Genomic DNA, 21270 nt, shown 5'->3' on the forward strand with positions numbered 1-21270 from the left:
AGTACAAAAAAATTTGTTATTAAATGTAGCAACAACGTTTCTTCATTTGCTGATACTTTTCCTTTTTAGCTTATGGAAGATTATGATGTTAATAAGCTTTAATTATACACCATGTATTTGGGAGTTGCACTGAACTTCTGATAGCCTTTGATAACTTTGTTCACAGCCTCTAAGAAATCCTTCTCTGTTACGGTTTTCCTCCTAGCACGAATTGCAAACATCCCAGCCTCAGTGCATACACTTCGGATATCTGCACCTGTGAAAAGAAGATATTCAGAGCTCCACAAACTTTGTAGGAGAATAAAAATATCGAATTTTCCCTTTCAGTTTTTAACAATATCACTAAACAGAGCTTGTAAGAAATGTTGATTTTCTGCTTTAGGGCAAAGCAATCTAAATATAAATGTCCACAAAAAAAAGAAAATTTTAATTCATACTTCATTGGATATGAACTGATTGCTACTAGCAAATAGAAGGCTAATCACATAGTTCAATGCAAATAATTAAATTGATAAAAATTGAGTACAAAAATCAGGCTGCTAACCACTTAATTTTAGGTTTAATCATTAAATAAATGCAATAATTAGGCAAAAATCACTTGTACATTCAAAGGTTAGTTAATTCGATAGGGATGGCTCCATATTAGAACAAAAGTTTGTGCACCTGTAGAGTTAGGGCAAAGTCGTGCGAGTAATTCAAATCGAATGTCTCTTTCACAGTTCATTGTTCGTGTGTGGATCTTGAAGATCTGTGTCCGGCTCTCAAGATCTGGGAGCCCAAATTCCACTTTTCGATCAAGTCGGCCAGGTCTTAATAGTGCTGGATCAAGTGTATCTGGTCTGAAACGGGCAAAATAGCAAAATGAGTAAAATAGCATCATAAATACCATCACAAATTCTGTACTGTATATATGATAATTTCTTCAAATATTTGGGGTATTCTGATGAATGCCAATTAAGTTTGGGTATTTTGTGTTTTTCCATTACTGAAATCCACTTGTAAATCTATAGCTAGCGGAATTTGACCTGTTTGTAGCCATAAGAACTTTGATGTTTCCCCGAGCATCAAATCCATCCAACTGATTCACAATCTCAAGCATTGTTCTTTGGACTTCATTATCACCGCCCAAACCATCATCAAACCGTGCACCTCCAATAGCATCCACCTCATCAAAAAACACAATACATGCTTTTTTTGACCTGGCCATCTGTACAATAAAGAACAGTATAATGTCAGAATCCTCATCTGTAATCTCACTGTAGCTTATTAAGTGACGAGGATAGCCAAAACACCTGAAAAAGTTCTCTGACCATTCGTGCACCTTCACCAACATACTTCTGTACAAGCTCACTACCAATAACACGAATGAAACATGCATCTGTACGATTTGCCACTGCCCGTGCCAAGAGTGTTTTCCCTGTTCCAGGAGGCCCATAACAGAGTACACCTTTTGGAGGGTCAATACCAAGCTTTACAAATTTCTCTGGATGCAGCATAGGTAGCTCCACAACCTGATTCACTATCGCCATTGTAAACAGGGGGTAACAATGACTACAAGATTGCAATCTCCAAAGTCGAAGAACATACCTCTCTCATCTTCTCTATTTGTTCTTTGCAACCACCAACGTCATTGTAAGTAACATCTGGCTTCTCCTCCACAGTCATCATCGTCACACTTGGATCGATCTTGGGAGGTAAGGGTATCTGAATTTGATACTTATTCCGGTCAACACTACGAGAATAAAATGCGGACTAAGTTAAGACTCCAAATCTCTAAAGCAAAACACTATGATGTAAATTTTGCATACAAAACCTAGTTCATCAGAGTGTGCAGCCGACAAACAGGGAACTCAATGACAACTACAGAAGTTTTGCACTAACAGCCAGACATTACGCAACAAAGATTTATACCCTACATGTATACCATCTATAGGCAGACAAATAAATGCACCTATTCCACCATCATGTTTTAGAGTTCAGAAACAGGGGTCAGTACTCAATATTAACATGCACAGCCCAACCACAGTTTTGCAGTAGACCAAACAAATATATGACAGAAAGTGAGCCACAGAATCCATAGTATCTGTAGTGTGCATTAATTGTTCTAGTGGATGCAGGAGGCAGATAGGGAACACAATACCAACCCACAGAAGTTTTACACTAATAGTTAGTATTTTGAGTATCTAATATGTACAATAATGACTGCTAATCTCACCACCCTCGTTTAGAGTTCAGAAAACACATCCAGTTCTCAAACCTAATGGCATGTTTGTGTAGTAGATGAGCGAACAAATAGATGCTAGACAATGAACCACCAAATGCACAATATCTGTAGTGTATATTACCAGTAGCCTTCATCTCAAGATTACCTTTTGGGCGCACAAGATCTGTAATGTTGTGTATTACCTTTTGGGCAAAATATTAAAAAATTTTATGAGTGATTGCGACAATGTTCAGCCACCTACAGCCATCTTTCAAAGACTATAGGATCTATATTTAATTTTTCAGCTACATGATATTGGATGCACAACTCTGTACTTCGTATACAATTATGCCTACACCAACATCCAAGTTATTCTGTTATATAAGCATACTAATCTCTAAGATTCTTGAGCTTATATGCACTAATTATGCCTACACTAACATCCAAGTTATTCTCTTATATAAGCATACCAATCTCTAAGATTCTTGAGCTTATATACACTAATTATGCCTACCTAAATACTGGATAAAAACCTTAAATAATACCAGATTAATAGGTAACAAGAGTCAGTGTTGTGGCCTATAAGGAAATATACAAGTAACACTAAGTACTAGATGGAGCATTCTCCCAAACAGTAATTTCATATTAGGAACTGATCACTAAGCCACAATTGTTAAATGATTTTCTATTGGAGGATCATGATAGGTTATCGAATGTTCCTACCCAACTCTCATGCCTTCCTCAATGTCTGTTGGTGAAACCTTCTCGCCTAATCCGACAACAAACTACAAGCATACAGCAAATAAACATCAGATATTTTACTACCCATTGTAGGATATAGGTGCAGGTATTAGAAAAATAATATAGACGTATCATACCTTCGCAATTTGCTTAACATTTATGACATATTTTGCATCATCTGTTCCAGGGTTTATAATTTTCGTACATCGGGCAACCTGCCATAAAAAAATGGCATGATTCTTTGACCATAATTAGTGACCTATTCAAAGCTTATAGAATTCTCCTTTCTAGCTATTTTCAAATATGCTGAAAATAAAAATTATCACATGAGGGTTCCTAGGAGCAATCCTGTTCGTATAATTAAGTTAAAATAATTGTTTCACACACCTTGCAATTGTTATAGACTATTCAGTCTTAACACAAACCTGCAAAGGCTGTTCTTCTTGCATCATTTGCTTATCAGAAACAAGATCCCATTGACTTGGGGCAGCCAATCCTGTATCTGACTCCTTGATTCCTATAGAGAATGTAAATTAGTTTATGAACCATAAATATATTTTATGCCTGCACACAGTTAATGGGACTTCTAGGGACTTCGACCAAAGAAATGAATAATCTCTATTTTTAGGATAGAATAAGAGGAATGACAAAATATTTCGTACAAAGTACGAATTCTTTCGAACTTCGACATGTATTTAATCTCAGAAAATTGACATAGGAAAATGAACATGAATAAATAAACATATTTAGAAATAATGTGCCATAAATCATTTATCACAATAAACCCATTTTGATATTGAAATATAAATTTAAACTCAGGGCTAATGAAAGTCATTTTAATGTAACGAAATCTGTATATCTCCTGGCTGACCTACTCTCCTTATTTCTATGCTCGATGTTGGAAGCTCTGCATGCAATTTTTGGTTGTTGAAATAGGCCTAGAATGCTGACTGTAATTTTAGGTTTTGGGGTCTATCTTCTTCTATTAGTAATCAATAAATAAATACCAAAAGGGACGCAAGTATTTGGGGCCAACATTGCATCAACTTCCAAACTCAGGAGCAATCTGGCCTCCTTTTAAAACTGAATGAGAGTAAAATCCAAAGGATTTTCCATTGCTTAAAGAATACCTCTCCTGTTTTAAGCAATATTGGCGGTCCAATTGATCACAGGCGTTTTACTACTCTCGGCAGTTCAGTAAACTCGTTTCATGGTTTCGTCAACAGAAGTTGATCATTTTTTGAGGTTTTCCTCCAAATTGAAGCAACAATCAAAGCAGTGAGATGTTATGGAAGCTTTTCCCTCACTTAATCAAGAAATTTAACTAGTATCACATGTTTCTGGTGATGTTTCTGCAAAGATAGTGCGTGATCAAAACTATCAACAGAGGATAGGAAGATGAAACTATGTTTAAGCGGCAGCAGCAAAAAGGCAAGAGGTCAATAGAGAAAAACCAGATGTTGTCACCCCTACTCAAACAAATAAGTTGCAAATGGTCATGTCCAACCCGATTGGAAAATTTGGCATGCAACCATGTTTTCAAAGGGCTTCGGGAAACATTGGAGATCTTTAGAAGATTTTGGAATAATTGGTTTTTCTCAACCACCAGATGTGAGCAGCTCTAATATGGCTAAAACACCATATGATGGGAGATTGAAAATGACAAACGGAAGAGCACCTATTTATGATCATCAATCGACACCTTTCCAGAAATCAAAGAATAATGAGAAAGGTGGGACAATATTGTATTATAATGTGATGCAAGATAACCTGAAACTTAACATTTTAAAGACAAATGAGTTATCAAAGAACAAACCGACTTCATACTCCAAAATGTGAAGGAAATGATCAAACAAGGGTAATATTTATTGCTGTGTTGAAGTCACAATTATCCGTATTAATGGTTCGATTAGAAGCATGGGTCCATATTATGTAATAGAAATTAAGCAAAAGGAAATAATTTAACACAGAATTTGCAAAAGTAGAGCAGAGAAAACATATGACGATTTAACAGACGAACTAGTAAGACAATCATTTCCGTTAAAGACTTTGGCATAGAATGGAAGAAAAACAGCGAATGAAGCATCAACTTTCTTCGCCATTACTAGATTTAAAGCATAGGAATTTAACAATGAGAAAGTACTTAAGCATAGACTGGGAAAGGCCGTTGGCAGGAAGAACATGAACTCCCACACACAATATTCACCATTCTGTCACTATAACGAACTAGAAAACAGAGAATGAAATAATAATAAATTTAAATAATCAAATGAAAGATGACTTACCACACAGATCATTCACTTTCTTCGCCATATCTTTGATCTCCTTCTCCGCTTTCTTGATGGAGTTGGCATAGGGGCCAAGGCCCTAAAGAAGAAGAAGAAGGTCTTAGAGAATGAATAGAGTCTAAAAATAAGCAAAAAATGAGAAAGATGGAAGAATATTTTTCTTGATCAGGAAAGACAAAAGAAAACGATGAGAGAAGAAGGAATATAAGTTTCTTCGTCAGGAAAAACAGAAAAAAATAAATAAAAGGATCGAGGGAGTAAGAAAAAATATGTTTCCTCTTCAGGAATGACGGAAGAAGACGATAGAAGGATGCGGTTCTTTGATCCAGGAAAGGCAGAAGTAGAAGGGTGAGTGAAGAGAACTTGCATAGGTCTTGAGAAGAGCGATGTCGTCTTCATCGAGAGGGGGAGGGTTCTTCTCCTTCAAATCTTTGTCGGGTTCAGGCACCATGGCTTCTTCTCTTCCAAGGTACCGTCCTCGCAGAGCGAGCGGCAGAAGAAGCAGCAGAAGTTTAAACTCTCACTTCATGATGATGATGATGATGATGATGATGATGATGATGATTACATAATCATACATTCATTCATGTCTGAAACAACAACTCCTCTTCTTCTCTATGTATGAATAATGAGCATATGTATGTACGTTACATATTATTGAATTGAATAGAATGAAGGAATGGAATGGAGAGGATATGTTAAAAGCAATCGAATGTTATGGAGAGAGATGGGGTTTTTTTGGCTTGGCATTGTGTGTGTGTGTGTGTGTGGCCAATGGATGATATATGTACATACATTACTCTTGTCTTTGTGCCATCATAATCATTGGTATTCAGTCGAACAGAACATGCAAAACCTCATAGACATATGTAATAAATAGATTCGTGGGTTTTGTTATGCTCACATGGAAAAAAAGGCTTGGCTTGTTGCCAACATAACGTTATTACATTTGTTCACAAAATAATCATGTGACGGGCGGTAGTTCTCAAGCCAACAAAAAGGGTGCATTTGTGGGGATGTGTAAGTGATTCTTTAGGTTTAATAATGATATTTAAAAACATGTTGTATTTTTTGAGACCCCATACTTGGCAGCGTGAGTGATTTCTTGTGTGGGGCAATCTTATGTTAGCTTCGTAACTTGATTCTTGTATCGAGTGATCCTTATCTCGTTTATTGCTTACATGGTATCTTGATTACATATTGGGTACAACTATCCTTGTCTCGTTTATTGCTTAATTGGTATCTTGATTACTAGGTAGATGACAAATCTATCCTTGTCTAGTTTATTGCTTAAATGGGTACAACATAAAAGAAGAATAAACATGAGTTCAATTAAATTAAGTTGCTTGTATGAGTGAATTTTACAATTCAAACAACGAGTCTTAAGCTTCACAAAAAACATCTTCAAATTATTCAAACCTAAAATTAATATCCACGCACTTAATTTCTTGGTTATGTTGCATATATGTCAACTAACACATGTAGGCACAATTCAACAACAATAATTTAGTGCACGTGTAGTACACGTATCTACAATTGTTGTATGTATACGGACAAACATTTATGCACTAGTTACTACGTACACACGACATTTGATGGCTCAATAATCAAGAATAGCCAAGTTCTTTTAAATTGTTGTTTTAAATTTGAAAATAAGTTATGGAGACACATCCAACTATTGTAAAAATGTTGTAACTCCTACCCATTCATCGAGATCTACGAATCCGAGAACTATCATTTCTCTTTATTCTTTCTCTAGATCCTATTAAGGAAAATACATTGTAACAAGAGTTTGATAGAAAGGTATATTAGACAAAAACAATTGTTGGGGTGTGAGAGCTCGGTCTTGAGGTGCAACCGATTTCTATAATTGTGGAATTATCTTATTTCTCTCCAACTATGGGCATGTTAGATGAACTACGTTATATCCTCGTGTCCCTATTCCGTAATGTACAATTAGTTTTTCTCCTCATTGGTTTCAATTATTAAATTGATGAAGTATAGACAATATGCAATAGTTCTTGAGAAAAAATAATGATTGTTTAGTTTGTGACATACCTACCATCACAAATATATGAAGATAAAGATAATTACTAACGCACGGCATATACAATGTTGTGTGTATGTTTGGAGTTTTGAAGGCTTTATGAAATTGCTTTTGAAAATGTTACTAATAGCCATTGCATTTCTAAATTGTATCTTGAATTTATGAACCGTTATCTTATTATAAATCTAGCCAACAACTTCTAAAACTTATATTTTGCTATTAGGCTCCTATCAACATTAATCTATAGTCCTCAAAACATGTTATTTTGTTGAATCTTAATTTTAACCAATCACTAATTACCTACCCAATCCGGTGAATAATCAACACCTCCCACCCACCATTCCAAAATGAATGATGTAAACATAGACAAGTTATCAATATACTATCTTGTTCATGATGATCTAATGTAAGGTCCTTTGCTCTAAGCGGAGCGACAATGTTACGGGCATGACCATATAATATCCCGTGGTGAGAATTTACTGTAGTATTCGATACACGTGGATAAGTGTGAGGGTTAAATGAGAGTGTAAAGAATGGGATGATTACTTTTAATCCTCGGGATTGAGACAACCCATTAGCCCAAGTGTGAACATGGTTGGGGGCCTTGGGTATTGCTATAAATAAGAGGCCTAGCTACCCTCATTTCATCATCTTGTTGACTACGTTGAGACTCTGTCTTGTGGTGGGTCAACTCTTGTAGCGAGCGCGCCAGCACCAGGTACGACTCAACGCCACAACAGTGGTATGGGACGCCGATCGAGGCTCGAGTCCATCTCAATCCCTTCGCTCGGGGGTGGTCGGGTGGATCGGCACCCTTCTTTCTCTCTCTCCTTTCTAGATCTATCTATTCATCTATATTCTATCCTTATCTAATGCTTACATTAGTCTATGTCTCTAACAGACGATAGTCTACGTTGTAGTACCAAATATGAGTAGTCCGAATAGGAACTTTCACATTGATAATGTAGACCACATTTGGCAAAATATTTTAGGAATAACAATACATAAATGTATGATGAGAAAATCACAAGTATCAAAATCATGATAGATTACAATTATTTATACAACTTGATTACATTTATTGGGCAATGGTTTATTGATTGCTCTTCCATTGATTGAATAGATTATTAATTTATATAAATTTGGTTGTTTGTCAAGGCAAGAAGTGGGATGAGATAGAACATTTGAACGTGCTAGCTTTCATGAGCACGATTTTGCATATAGTGAACCATGACATCGAGAAATTTGTTTTATGTGATTAATATTGAAAACTCTATTGTCATTCAAATGACTCTTAGGTCTTATGTAAACTATATTTCTCTCATATTTTGCGGACAATAGTGCACTATACATGATGTTATCACGTCATGCATTAGAACTTTAACTAGACAAAAACAAATCAAAATGGACCTAAATAACAACACTTAATAACAAGAACAACACAACACCACTTCAAAAATACAATCGAGCATATGACTAGGAAAGAGATAATGCAATGGAAGAGGCATGTGACATGTGTTACGTTTGCATACTTAGGCCCAAGCAACATCATCTCCTTTCATTTTCCAAGTGGATGGACAAATGAAAGTGTGCAATCCAGCAGCACTGATTCACATTACAACAGAAATTTAAGAAGAAGAGGATGCCGTGAAGAATGAATTGCTACCGCTACGCATGGATGGACTCTCTACCTCTCTTTGGAAGAAGAAGAAGAGAAGGAAAAGCTTAAAGGTCAAGGTAAGAAGAAGCAAGAAGCACCCAAAAAGAGAAGATTAAAAAAAGAGCACATAAAACGCAAAACACAAAACGCAAAAAGCAGGAAGTAAAAGCTGGAACCAAAATGGGCGGGAAAATCCGAATTCTTTATGACCGACAAAGCCTGTGGGCAGACCGGCAATGGCCGGTACCTTGCTCTCGCGTTCTCCTCTCCCTAATTTTTCTTCGTCTCCTCACCTTCTCGTCGTCCTCCTCCTTCTGTTTCTTCGCCATGGCAGCATATCTCTATCTCTTTATCTAATCCATTTCCCTTCTTCTTCTTCTTCTTCTTCTTCTTCTTCTCAACGGAATGTGTAGTTTCGATAGCGTTTTGCCATATTTGACTCAGAAAGTAAAGACGAAGAAGAAGAACACTCAGGTTTTTCTGATTCACTTTGACATGTGGTTCTTATAGCTCCATTGAAAGCTAAATCTATTTTTCTTCGACCAGATCTAGAGTTACACACGTCTTTATCTCTCCATCTCGCTGCATCGACAAGAATTTTCCATAGCGGAAAGCTTCCTGCTATTGCTCGTTTGCAGGAAAATCCTGCATATTCTAAAGACCATTTTTCAAATTAACCAAGTCATTTCTTCCTGTACCCAGAAATCTATGCATTTTTCCTTCTCGCGAGGCACATTCTTCATCATGTTTGTGATCGTGAGTCGTCTTCTTCTTCTTCACGTACTCTTGTTTTGTCTCCTCCCTTTCTGCTCTGCGCAGGGAGCCACTCCGAGTTTTGCCATAGCCACGACCTGCAACTCGAGTGTTGGAATCAGCTACAATCTTGTATCAATATCTAAATCTTTCCCTTACGAATTAAATCCTGATGAACAACCCTATGCTTTTAAGGCCAATCTAGAGATATTCAATGCAGGGGAAGAAGATCTAAAAGGATGGGAAGTTTTCATAGGCTATGTGAACAAAGAGATTCTTGTCTCTGCAGGGGGGGCTTTGCTCTCCGATGGATCAAGTTTCCCCGTGAATGCAAGTGAAGGTGTAACTCTTACTAGCTCAAATACTCTTAAAACAGGAATTGAGACCGCAAATGATCTCTCACAGATGGGAGTTGTACTCGAGCTTAAAGGGACTGAGTTTGGAAAGAATGAGAGCTCTTTGCCAAACAATATAACACTCGTAGATCGTAATTTCCAGTGTAGCAAACCAATATTATCTGTCAAAGGTGCGTTATGTTATTCTTAAATCATCTTTAAAGTTTTTTGTTTTGTTTTCTCTGCTATGGTTTTAACGTAACGAAATTCTCTATTCTCTCTAATATATCTTTGAAACATGTCTCTGCTATTTAAGGTACTGCATTGTTCTGTAGGAAAATGGCACAGATGAATTGAAGTTTTGTTAGATGAGTGTATTACTTGCGATTATTTCTTGGACTCAAATGTATTGCCTATGATTATTTATAAAGACGAGATATGCTTCTTGATCAGATATTTTCCACCTGATATATAACTTAGTGATTATCTCCTTTGAAGAAGATTGTAATCAATTTAGGAAGTAAATATGTCTTTATATTTGTGCTTGTAATGAACAATTGAAGTGTGGGACCACCGTTATTTTGGCGTCCTCCTAATTTCGTGAACTCCATTTCATCCAGAATGTAATAGACAATTAGAAGTTTATGAGCATTGGATTTTATTGATTAATCTAGTGTTACTAGTTTAGATATAATACATATACATGTACATGCTTGAAAACACGCATGCTTGTAAGTGTATATGTATGCTTGAAAACACACAATACATACTAGTTTAGACCTAATACATATATTACTTGCATGCATACAAACACGCAGTATGTAATAGACAATTGGAAGTTTATGAGCACTGGATTTTGGATTTAATCTTGTGTTGTTATATAATACATATACAATACATGGTTGCAAACACACGCACACACATAAAATCATAAATCTATACTCAAATATATTCTAAAGTTTATGAGCATGCAAGTCTTGTGACAACTTTTGATCTAGTACATGTACGTACATTCATGCATACATATATAAATCTAAAGACACGGATATATTCTTTATGATTTTCAATTTCTTTTTTTGTCAAATGGCAGCTGGAAATATTCAAACATGTTGCATTAAAGTCAACTCAACCATCGTACTGGAGGACACCACGTACTTGCCACGATATACCGGTGATATAACAATTTCGTATGATGTGCTGAGAGCTTCGACGAATCAGTACTCAGCTCAAGTAACTATATCGAATGACAATCCGACAGGCAGATTGGATTACTGGAATTTGCAGTGGACATGGCAGTATGGAGAAATCATCTATTCGATGAAGGGTGCTACAACAACATCCCAAGATCAGAACGCATGCATTTTTGGCGATGCTGGAAAGTATTATGCTAATGTTGATTTCTCTCAGGTCACTTCTTGTCAATCAACTCCGACAATAATTGATCTTGATCAGTATAAAGCTAATGACTCCACTGTGGGTAGGATTGACTATTGTTGTCGTAATGGAACCTTGTTGCCATCTATACAAGATGCCTCTAAGTCGAAGTCAGTATTTCAATTATTAGTTTTCAAGCTTCCTCCTGAGAGTGATAATAGCACACTCATATATCCTCCTGTAAACTGGAAGCTTAATGGTACTTTCAATGCAGACTATACTTGTGGACAGCCAAGATTGGTTGAACCTACTGTAAATGCTGATTCTGGGACGGCTCAGAGGTCACTTTCATCTGTTTTAACATGGCAAGTTACTTGCAATGTGACCTCGAAGCCTTCCACCCCGGCAAAATGTTGTGTGTCATTCTCTTCTTATACGAATGCTTCAGTTATACCTTGCAAGGCATGTGCGTGTGGCTGTTCCTCTCTACCTTCTAAATGCAATGATTCTTCTGAAGCTTTATTTATTCCAGTTGAGCTCGCCACAGTACCTACTGCAAATCGTACTGCAAAGACTCTTGCTTGGTATCAACTCAATCGATGGAATGTTCCTGACATTCTACCTTGCCCAGATAATTGTGGTGTTAGTGTTAATTGGCATCTTGTATCTGATTATAGCAATGGTTGGAGTGCAAGAATGACCATTTTCAACTGGAAAGGAATGCAATTTCAAGATTGGTCCGCAGCAGTTGAACTTGCACCGGTTGTTTATTCTGGGTTCCAACAAGCTTATAGCTTTAACTATTCTAATCCAGGTAACAATACCGTTATTGTGTATGGTCTGTCAGGGCTTAATTACCTTAATGGCATATACGACAACTATCCTGGTATTCAGCAATCAGTCCTGTCATTTACTTTAGAAGGTGTGACTGGCAATGTGACGTCCCAAAATTTCTATCCGACCAAAGTTTTCTTTGACGGCAATGAATGTGCTCTTCCAGGCATACTTCCTGCTAGCCATGCAGACAAAGTTTTACGAAGAGGATTTCATGTTTTTGTCATTTCTGTAGTACTTTTGCTTCACGGGCTTTTTGGAGTTTCGTTGAGATGGAGTTTTTAGCTCTTTGCATGTCAATGGTACTTTTAGTCCAATTGTTTGCTCATCAAGAGCAAAAAGTTCAGGTAAAACGCAAGAAGCTGAGATTCTTTGGACACAATTCTTTTTGTATGCCTCAAATTGGCTTAAAATACTATGAATAGCTCAATTTGCACAATGCTTTGTTTGTATATGACTTACCATACTAAAATATAGAAATGAATAACAGGATTTTTGTATTTGTTCCAAAATTTCGTTTTTATGTCGTCTATGAATAAGCAGATTAATGTGATCTGTGTGTTGGCGTGTTTGAGGCCTCAATAAAGAGGCCTTCAATAATAATGTGTATTTTACTTTTTATCTGGCACTTCCTGTTGTCATCATATTGAGATGGACATGAAACTCTCTTATGCAGCTTATTCCTGAGTAACAAGCCTGCGCATTATTTGGGTTGATTGGCATTAGTTTCTCATCATTGTGAGCCTATCATATAGGGTTCCAAATTAAGGTGCAGATGGGATTAGTTTCGTCTCTGTGCAGATGGGATTAGTGACTATAAAATTTGACATTTTAAATTGAAGAATGCAAATTGTATTATGTTATGAAGACATTCCACAATGAGAAAGCACCAACTATATTCGTATTATTAAAGCTGAATTTTACAATGTGGGTTTCGCATATGTTACAATGTATCCATTTGATTAAATGTGAGGGGAATGGCTATTAGATAAACAAACTCAATTGGATCCACTAAATAGGGTTTCTGGAATCAGAAACCACTAGGAGGATGTAATAAAACCATACATTCTGAGCTCAGAAACTACATAAAAAAACGTGGACGTCTACATCCATCTCTTTGAGGACTTCTGTACAGAGATGGTCGGGGTAGTAGTACTCGATTGACGCGGCAGCGTTGCCTTGGCATAGCATTCAACAGTACCTCCTTCTGAAGACACTAGAGCAAAGAAGCACAATATTGCAGTGAGAGAGGTGATGTAGCTTGCAATCAAGGCACATAGTTTACAATAAGATTCTTCAAGGAATCTTGCTCCTATATATACCTGCTATGAGCTTGGCTTCAAGGGTAGTAGTAGTGGCACTACCCACTCCTCGGGTCACAGTTGCTTTCTTGACGTGGGATCCTGTCATTGAAAATCTTCTGGATCTCCTTTGCACAGCACGAAGAGCGTTATTAGCATCTGTTTTGGGCAATGCACATAATGACTGCTTGACTGTGGGTAACCTGCAATATCCCGAAACATTATTCTCTTTTTATTATTCTCTTTTTTATTGAAGGGTTTTGTGTTTATGCCATTGGCACATGGATCATAAGTTAGTTCATTCTTCATTATAACACATTAATAATTGGAGACTGGAAACAAAGCATCATGGAAACACTAACGATAAAAATAATCCATAAGTTCATCCTATACCTTTTTTCCACAGTTCTCTTGTTTCCTTTGGTTTCAAGAACTGCACCCAGAGCCACCTTCTGCCATGATTCTGCATCATCTGAGCATTCACTAGATACAGCATAATCCTCAAAATTTAGACCACTCTGTGATCTCAATTCCATGGATGTTGAATCTCTATCTTTTGGGATAGAAAATGGCTTCAAAACTGACCCTCTCAATGCCCCCTCCTCGCCCCCTTTATTAGCACTGTTAAACACCATAGATTTCTCTAGGGACATCTTTGGTGTAAACATTTCATCTATCTGTGAGCTTAAACGTCGATTGCAATTGTCTTTCTCTCGAGGTGTGCTCGAAGAGGCATGTTCTATGCAACTCTCTCTTCTTATCTTGTTCTTGCTAATGCTGCGAACTGAAGATGGCACCTCAAAGTCACCACCAGGAGAATCTTCATGAATGTAAGCATTACTTTGTCTATGAATCTTGATTGCCCTTCTCTTAAATGAATCTTCATTAGCTTCTGAGAATTCATTCCTAAAGACACTTGGAGATAGAGCATCTAATGAGAGTGGCTGTAGATCTGTGGCTGGGATACATTTCGGCACAATACCTACATTGAGTGGGCTTGGTCGCATCTGCGGAAAGATAAAAAAACAACCAATGTTTTATTTCATCTTTTTGGAGAGGGGAAGTTAGAAGCCTGGTTAGTTCACTTCCTACCTCAGAATTGCGAACCTCTTCCAAGGGTTGCCTTCTTTTACCTTGGGCTTGTTGCGTCACATCAACACTTATCCTTCTTTGTTGATGCGGAATAACCGGTGAAGCTACACTCTTCAACTTGCCCCTCTCTTGTAAATTGTCGACCTGTTTTAGTTTTGCCTCCTTTTGACTTCTCTCTATTTCTAGGTCTTTTTTCACTAAAGCATCTTTCAAGAATGCTATCTGCAAAACGCTCAGATAAAAAGAGACATTCAATCAAATCTACAACTCATGTAGTTGTACGTCAATAGTTGAAAATCACACATATGTATAAGTCAATAGTTGAACTTGCCTGGTCTTTCAGATCACGAACTTCTCCACTCTCTTTGTTTGATTGGGCAGCACCAAGTTCTACTGTTGCAACCCTTTCTGCAAATTTCAAGGTGCTGACGGTCTCAGCATAGGATTCTTCATCTGGACTGACATGCACAAACATGAGTGTCTTGGCTTGTCCACCTATCAATAAGAATACGCAGAATGTTATGTACACTCCAAGGAGCCTTCGGCAATGTCCAGTAGAAACCAAATCTTGAACAAGATCTAACCTAAAGAATCTTGGAGTACTTGTGTCAACTTGCTATTTCTGTACGGTACATGAGCACTCTTCTGAGCAAGGGCAGCAATAACATCGCCCAATGCTGACAGCGACTTGTTGATGTGTTGTGCTTCCTTTAACCTATCACCAGTTACTTCTGACTTGTCTACTCTTTCACTGCCTGCAAGATCGACCAGATGAAGGCATCCACGAAGAATTGCCCCAGAACCAAGATCGGTAGCTTTCACATGGACAGCCAAAACACTGAAAGAACACAATATATCAAACAGTGAGATTTTATAGAGCTCCTACACCAAAAAAGAGTTCAATGTGCACAAACATAAACCTGTGAGATCTACTACTTCGCTCGTTCAAGGCAGTAGAACCTACAGCTCGGTTTTTATGTCCAAGAGTCATAAAGTCAAGAACATCTTTGGTACAACGGACAGGCAACATTGTTGCATCAGGCACATTAAGTCCGTTCTGTTGAGAGTTATTCCTGATTTCCAATGTTTGATGCTGTTAAGTCTTTCCAAAAAAAAACACTTCTGGAACATTTCTCACATAGACATGGACATGAAACAAACGTAGAACCGTGCATAGGATATCTTTTGTTTGAGCCATCAGAACAAAGAAGATCCCGAACTTGCTCGTTGTAAATCTCCATCATCTGAACTCCGACTTCATATGACATGAATTCCTTCCTATTCTGGGAGATCGCAAACAGATCATTCAATGCTCGGAAATTCACCCCTAAGTCATCAGCAGATGGGTTATTTGGCCCAGTCTGCAAAAAGGTTGTAAAGGTAGACTACTAATTAGAGATGCACCTAATATATCTCAACAAGACCGAAATAGGAGCACTTTACCATCGTATACGTCTTCCCTGATCCTGTCTGTCCATAAGCAAAAATGCAGACATTGAATCCATCCAGAACAGACCGAATTAATGGTTGTGTGTCGAGAAAAACTTCCTCTGCAAGAGAACATGCATACAGACAGTCAAGTTTCGTCATTTCTTTGAATTTTTCTTTTCAGTAATAATCATACACTTGCCTTGTGCTGCACTTGGTCCAAATACTTTATTGAAATTGAACGATTTGCGTTGATCTTTCCCTTGTTTGCTAGGGTTCACAATCATTATTGAACCTTTCTCACCAACAAAATCCACAGTAGTTTGATTGCTGTTTTGGCCAGGAAGAAAGGGTCTAACTCTACAGTAGACCCTAATATTACCTGTGGTGCCCATAAGAAAACAAATTTAAGCAATCGCATCCTTCAATAGAATATATGGAACATGCTATGTATTTTGTGTACAAAACTGAAGGACTTACCTTTGAGATCCTGGACTTGATTGTATAGTTCTCTATTTTCAGCAGCGACTTTGTGATATTCAGCAGCAATTTGAGCAAGTTCCTGAAGCTTGGTGTCTAAGAAATACATACCTATTACTATTTCATATCAAGACACTGGTTCTTACAATCTATACAGAATAATCAACACTAAAACCAACCAAGGGCCTCCATTTCCTTTCTCCATTGATCCTGAACACCTTGAAATTCCTCTTTACTGGTTTCAAGCATGTGTTTTAATCTCTTTTTACATGCACGGCCACACACAGGCAAACTTAGTGACACTATCGATAGATAATAAGAAACCTCAAAATCTTAGAATTAAATAAACTAAACGTACAATAAGCTCTTCGTTTTGAGATCCTAACACATGGGCACGGCACTGGTTTATCTTCAAGGCTTCTTCCAGCTCCATTTGTAAGGTGTGAATCTCAGCCTCAATTCCATCATCCCTTGTTGTAGAATGGTTTCTTTTAAACTTCACATATACATAAACACACAAAATCCTTCTCTTTCAGATGAAATCAGATATACGAAGATTCACTCTACTTGTTTATTTATTAGACACATCAATAATCTACTATTTACATGTTCCTCATGAGTGATCAATCTGCGTTCATATTCTTCGATTACTTTCCTTATCATAACCTCCACAATCTGCATAGAGAATTCATCTTCCTCAGCAGAATTAGTATGAAGCAAACTATCAAATCAGGAGGAGAATTTAAGTCTATCTACTCACCAAAGGGACCTCTTCTGGTTGCTTATCACAAAGACCCAGAGTTATCAACTTTGAAAGTGAATCCGATGAAATGCTCTGTAAAATAATATTAAGGACAATGGAAGCGTATGAGCACTCAAAATAGAATGTGGAGTCATATACAAAATAGAACATATTATTGAAAAACAAACCTCGAGGCTACTATGAGGTGTATCAGGCATTTGATCCATCAAGATTTCTTCCTGTGAAGCTTTACCATTGGCCCTGACAACTTCACTAAACCTCTGGTTCACATGTTGTGCCCATACCGAACTAAAATCTGATCATAAGAGAAAGATAAAGAGAAAAAATACACACAAATGGAATCGAGATAAGATGCAAAGACAAAATATGAACACCTACCAATCTCATCCATGAATTCATCGTTAGAATGCCCTCTAGACTGACCAAAGCGCACACTTTGACCGCTGAATGGACTACTCATTTCATCAAATGGAAACCGTTTGCGGGATGAGTCTCTTATCTGACAATATTGGTGAGACGATGGATGATGATTCTCTGTGTGTCTTCCAGGACCAGCCTTCGTCAAGTGTTTGAGAGGACATGGAGTTCTGTATGATCCTCCACCTATCGCTTTCCATAGCCTTGGGCCTCCATGAAGTTGCCATTCCTGATATGCCTTGAGAGACAAGATGCAGTCTACAATTTTAGCTGAGGATGAACCTATCTGTAAGCTTCCTCCCTGATTACCATCACACCAGAGAAGAAGAATTAAGGGAGAATGAAATTCTGATGTTGTCTAATTCTACAACTCTGAAGGGATGGTTTGGATTGAGTGGTGTCTCTTACTTTGTCAAGATCAGATGCTTGAAAGGATGGAAGATTCAGGTCCTCAACAGCTTGAAGGAAGTTTCTGACGTTCTCGAAGTATTGATATGCAGATAGTGCTGCTCCCTGAGGTGGAGGGCTGGAAGGCGCAGGGTTTTCCACGATCTGGGATGACAAACAAGAAGACAAAAGAAGATTGAGTTTGTAATTGCATTGAATTTGTCAGTGCAGGTATATTGCCATTGCAAGAAAAAAGGCTTTCTTCTTCAGTTGCCACAGACACAATACACAAGTCAAATGATGCAGATGTTCTCATTGAAGTAAAAATGGTTACATGAATAATGCCGCATCAACTTTCTCCTCCTCCTCCTCCTCCCTTTTCATATTACATACCTTCAGAACTGCACCAGGATGGATCTTGTTGATGAGACTACATAGTACCAGACCATTCCTCAGGCAATGGCGGAGCTCCTCCTCTGATGGCTCAAAAGGCAAGTCCGAGAGAGGTCCAACCATCTTCTGAATCCATGATGCTGCTTGAAACCTCCTCGAAGCTGAAGCACACGCAGAAAACTTAGTAATACTTTCTTTTAGAGTCTGGGTATGGATTTCTGAAATAAAAAAAGCCGTGATGAAAAATACGAAACTCCGATTACCTGCTTCATTCGCTTTTCGAGATGCTAGGGTCACGTCGCTAAGGCGGTCGCAGGTAAGTCGAGGTCCACCTGATTAGAGTTAACACAGACGTTTCATTTTAGAAACATTACGGCATTCACAGCGGAAAAAGAATGATGGAAAAATCTACATGGAAAAAGGAGGTCGCAAGAGATCAAGACCGCAAAAAATGTAGAAGATCAATTTAGATGCAGACGATCAATGGAGATGAAAAAGACGAAGAAAGAAACGGTAGAAAAGGGAGAATCCTCACCTGGTTCGTTCGCTTTCTTTGTGGATGAGAGATTCAGATCGTTGAGACATTCTTTAAGCACGTCTGTGTGATGAAATCCATTCCATCAATCAGACATGTTCTCTATGTTCACTCGAGTTTTGAGACTCGAAGAAATCACAGTATCTAAGAAGCAAATGCAAAGAAGTGAAAGGAAGATGGAGAGGAAGAACGGAATGAAGGAAAACTTACCTGACTCGTGAACAGATTCGGTGATGGCGGAAGGAGTTCGATTGCCGTGGCCATGTCCATATCCATATCCATTTCCGAACGGCGTAGTACTGCTGTAATGGAGGAGCTTGGAGCTCGATTTGTAGTCGGGTGGAGTAGCTTCAAATGCGAGGTGAAGCATGGTGTGCAGAGAAAGGGCAGGGAGGAAGAGGTGAAAATAACGGAGAAAGGCAAGGAGAAAGATATGCACAGAGAGATGGATAGAGAGATGAAAATAAAGAAGAAGAAGAAGAAGAAGAAGAAAGAAGGTGGAACGATGAGAGGAGAGAGAGCTATGGCGGATACTAAAGTTTTTTCTTTCTGTTTCTATTGAGAGAGAGAAGAAATAGAGAGAGAGAGAGAGAGAGAGAGAGAGAGAGAGAGATTTTGAATTATTTTTAAAATTGCAGTTTTGGATTTTCTTTTCCAACTCCTTTGCATCTGCCGACGTGGCGTCCACGTAGGACGGTGGGCCCCAACGGTCATCCTTTGGCGCCCTCACACGTGGCAAGGCCTCATGCCACGCAGGCGCGTGCCTTTCGCGCCGTTTTTGTTTTTTGGGCTAGGCAAGAAACGAGAAAGGAAAAAGAGAAATTCATTTTTCCGTATGAAAAGTTAAATTAATTAAGTGATTCATCCTTTTCTTTGGGAGGGGAAGGGCTTGAATATAGCCGTTGGAGAGGGCTTTTTTATTTTTCTTCATAACAATAAGTAATTCACATCACACTGTACCATGAATGTGGTAATAAAGAAGAAGGCATTTACAGTCTGGATTTGAACCCTCGACATAAAACTGACGAGACTCACCTCTGCCCATCCATCACCTAATCCATGATGTCTTCAATTGTTTTTCACTCTTGTCTCGTGAGTCTATCATCCCATTCAATGCCATCATCCTTTCCTCATGTCCATTCTCTACTAAGACTTGCCCACTTGGCAACACACGCACATACAAGTCATTGTCTAATGTGAATTGGTCTTTTGAAATTCATCATGACCTTCGATTGGGCAATAAGTCTTTCATGTCATTCATTTCATAGGTTAGATGTCATGTGAATCCTTAAACATGCACATTCCATCATATGGCCATTTCTCTCATTCCATATTGAATAGGGAAGGTAGTGTGATTGTTACATTGGATTTTTTTTTTTGTTACATTGGATTGTATGTTGGTAAATTGTCAAACTAGAAATTGTTTCCTTTAATTTAGAATTATTTAGCTAAATCTTTTAACTGCCATTTGCCATTAAATTCTTCCGTTGTCTATTCCCATATTATTCTATCTAGAAGAGAATGTAGCGTCAATATTATTTTATGTTGACAAGAGGTATGTTCTATGTTGCTACTAAACCCATATGATAGAAATCGTTTTCATTTAGATAAAACAATTTAATCATATCGTTATAAGTTACCTATAATATATGTATATTTATTGTACATGTACATATACATATGCACACAATGCATCAAAATTAAGAATACACATTTCAGTCTTGTATATTTTAGAGGGACATGGGAAACAAGACATTTATATGTCCACAAGGCTCTTTGTGTTCTTGGGGACAATATTTTAAATTACATCGGTGTGTCTCATGTGACGCATAATGAAGAGGACCACATCAGTTTAGCTTGTATCGGACTTCTATTGGCACAAAAAACTATTCTCGTTCTTCTCAAGATGGACTCCAAATTGTGTTTTCCATCTCATACTTGTTCACAATGAAAAAAGTGCGTCTTAGCATATACATTTTTTATGAAATTCTTTTCTTCCTTTATAATGGGGAAGGTGGGTCTTTTAAACTTGTACTAATCTTCTAATATGTTACATAAGCTCCCTATGTATAATAAACAAGTATGTAAAGGGTTCTATGTAAAACATGTGTTTATGTCCTAAGGAACACCATCCGAAATCATGCAAAGAAAGCATGTGGTTTAAAAATAGTTATAAGCGTTTGTGCACATTTATAATGAATCATCAAGGATTGATGGATGATGTTTCAAAAACACCGGA

General features: G+C 37.7%; 3 protein-coding genes across 5 annotated transcripts; 1 reads left to right on the top strand and 2 right to left on the bottom strand.

Moving 5' to 3' along the window:
• Positions 1 to 6: 6 nt before the first annotated feature.
• Positions 7 to 5715, bottom strand: LOC147868093 (26S proteasome regulatory subunit 7-like). The gene is made up of 10 exons (XM_087315243.1): positions 5600 to 5715; positions 5230 to 5311; positions 3370 to 3461; positions 3082 to 3159; positions 2927 to 2988; positions 1588 to 1732; positions 1293 to 1511; positions 1026 to 1207; positions 664 to 839; positions 7 to 256 (listed from the first exon to the last, which is right to left on the bottom strand). The coding sequence occupies exons 1-10, from the start codon at positions 5681 to 5683 to the stop codon at positions 99 to 101; spliced, it is 1278 nt and encodes a 425-aa protein (XP_087171369.1). The 5' UTR covers positions 5684 to 5715; the 3' UTR covers positions 7 to 98.
• Positions 5716 to 9230: 3515 nt separating this feature from the next.
• On the top strand, positions 9231 to 12735 carry LOC147868094 (COBRA-like protein 10). Its single transcript, XM_087315253.1, has 2 exons — positions 9231 to 10218; positions 11118 to 12735. Exons 1-2 carry the CDS (start codon positions 9648 to 9650, stop codon positions 12518 to 12520), a joined length of 1974 nt encoding a protein of 657 aa, XP_087171379.1. The 5' UTR covers positions 9231 to 9647; the 3' UTR covers positions 12521 to 12735.
• A 487-nt stretch (positions 12736 to 13222) lies between these two features.
• Positions 13223 to 19562, bottom strand: LOC147868095 (kinesin-like protein KIN-14Q). 3 transcript variants are annotated; one of them, XM_087315280.1, is made up of 22 exons: positions 19242 to 19562; positions 19032 to 19094; positions 18760 to 18828; positions 18497 to 18657; positions 18125 to 18268; positions 17678 to 18017; positions 17467 to 17594; positions 17297 to 17371; positions 17143 to 17211; positions 16895 to 17032; positions 16716 to 16797; positions 16537 to 16632; positions 16253 to 16438; positions 16072 to 16172; positions 15809 to 15989; positions 15549 to 15711; positions 15213 to 15466; positions 14960 to 15123; positions 14629 to 14850; positions 13930 to 14543; positions 13558 to 13739; positions 13223 to 13451 (listed from the first exon to the last, which is right to left on the bottom strand). In XM_087315280.1, exons 1-22 carry the CDS (start codon positions 19399 to 19401, stop codon positions 13339 to 13341), a joined length of 3705 nt encoding a protein of 1234 aa, XP_087171406.1. In that variant the 5' UTR covers positions 19402 to 19562; the 3' UTR covers positions 13223 to 13338. The 3 variants fall into 3 exon arrangements, with proteins under 3 accessions (XP_087171406.1, XP_087171397.1, XP_087171389.1); XM_087315271.1 differs by having other exon boundaries at positions 14629 to 14846; positions 14956 to 15123; XM_087315263.1 differs by having other exon boundaries at positions 14629 to 14846; positions 14956 to 15123; positions 16072 to 16178; positions 16259 to 16438; positions 19242 to 19561.
• Positions 19563 to 21270: the final 1708 nt, after the last annotated feature.

Source organism: Azolla caroliniana, unplaced genomic scaffold (assembly GCF_043228905.1).
Source record: "Azolla caroliniana isolate FFs.n. ecotype wild unplaced genomic scaffold, voAzoCaro1.0.p SCAF_1, whole genome shotgun sequence".
Lineage (NCBI taxonomy): Eukaryota > Viridiplantae > Streptophyta > Polypodiopsida > Salviniales > Salviniaceae > Azolla > Azolla caroliniana.

What these genes read in the sequence shown, in the direction of transcription:
- LOC147868094 (XM_087315253.1), top strand. Translation starts at nt 9,648, where the DNA reads ATGCATTTTTCCTTCTCGCGAGGCACATTCTTCATCATGTTTGTGATC. An exon ending in ACCAATATTATCTGTCAAAG is followed by an intron (nt 10,219 to 11,117) that starts GTGCGTTATGTT and finishes GTCAAATGGCAG; the next exon opens with CTGGAAATATTCAAACATGT.
- LOC147868093 (XM_087315243.1), bottom strand. Translation starts at nt 5,683, where the DNA reads ATGGTGCCTGAACCCGACAAAGATTTGAAGGAGAAGAACCCTCCCCCT. An exon ending in AAGAAGAACAGCCTTTGCAG is followed by an intron (nt 3,160 to 3,369) that starts GTTTGTGTTAAG and finishes TTTTTATGGCAG; the next exon opens with GTTGCCCGATGTACGAAAAT. An exon ending in TGGTCAGAGAACTTTTTCAG is followed by an intron (nt 1,208 to 1,292) that starts GTGTTTTGGCTA and finishes TTTATTGTACAG; the next exon opens with ATGGCCAGGTCAAAAAAAGC.
- LOC147868095 (XM_087315280.1), bottom strand. Translation starts at nt 19,401, where the DNA reads ATGCTTCACCTCGCATTTGAAGCTACTCCACCCGACTACAAATCGAGC. An exon ending in CTCAAAACGAAGAGCTTATT is followed by an intron (nt 16,798 to 16,894) that starts GTACGTTTAGTT and finishes GCATGTAAAAAG; the next exon opens with AGATTAAAACACATGCTTGA. An exon ending in CGAAGTAGTAGATCTCACAG is followed by an intron (nt 15,467 to 15,548) that starts GTTTATGTTTGT and finishes GTGTTCTTTCAG; the next exon opens with TGTTTTGGCTGTCCATGTGA.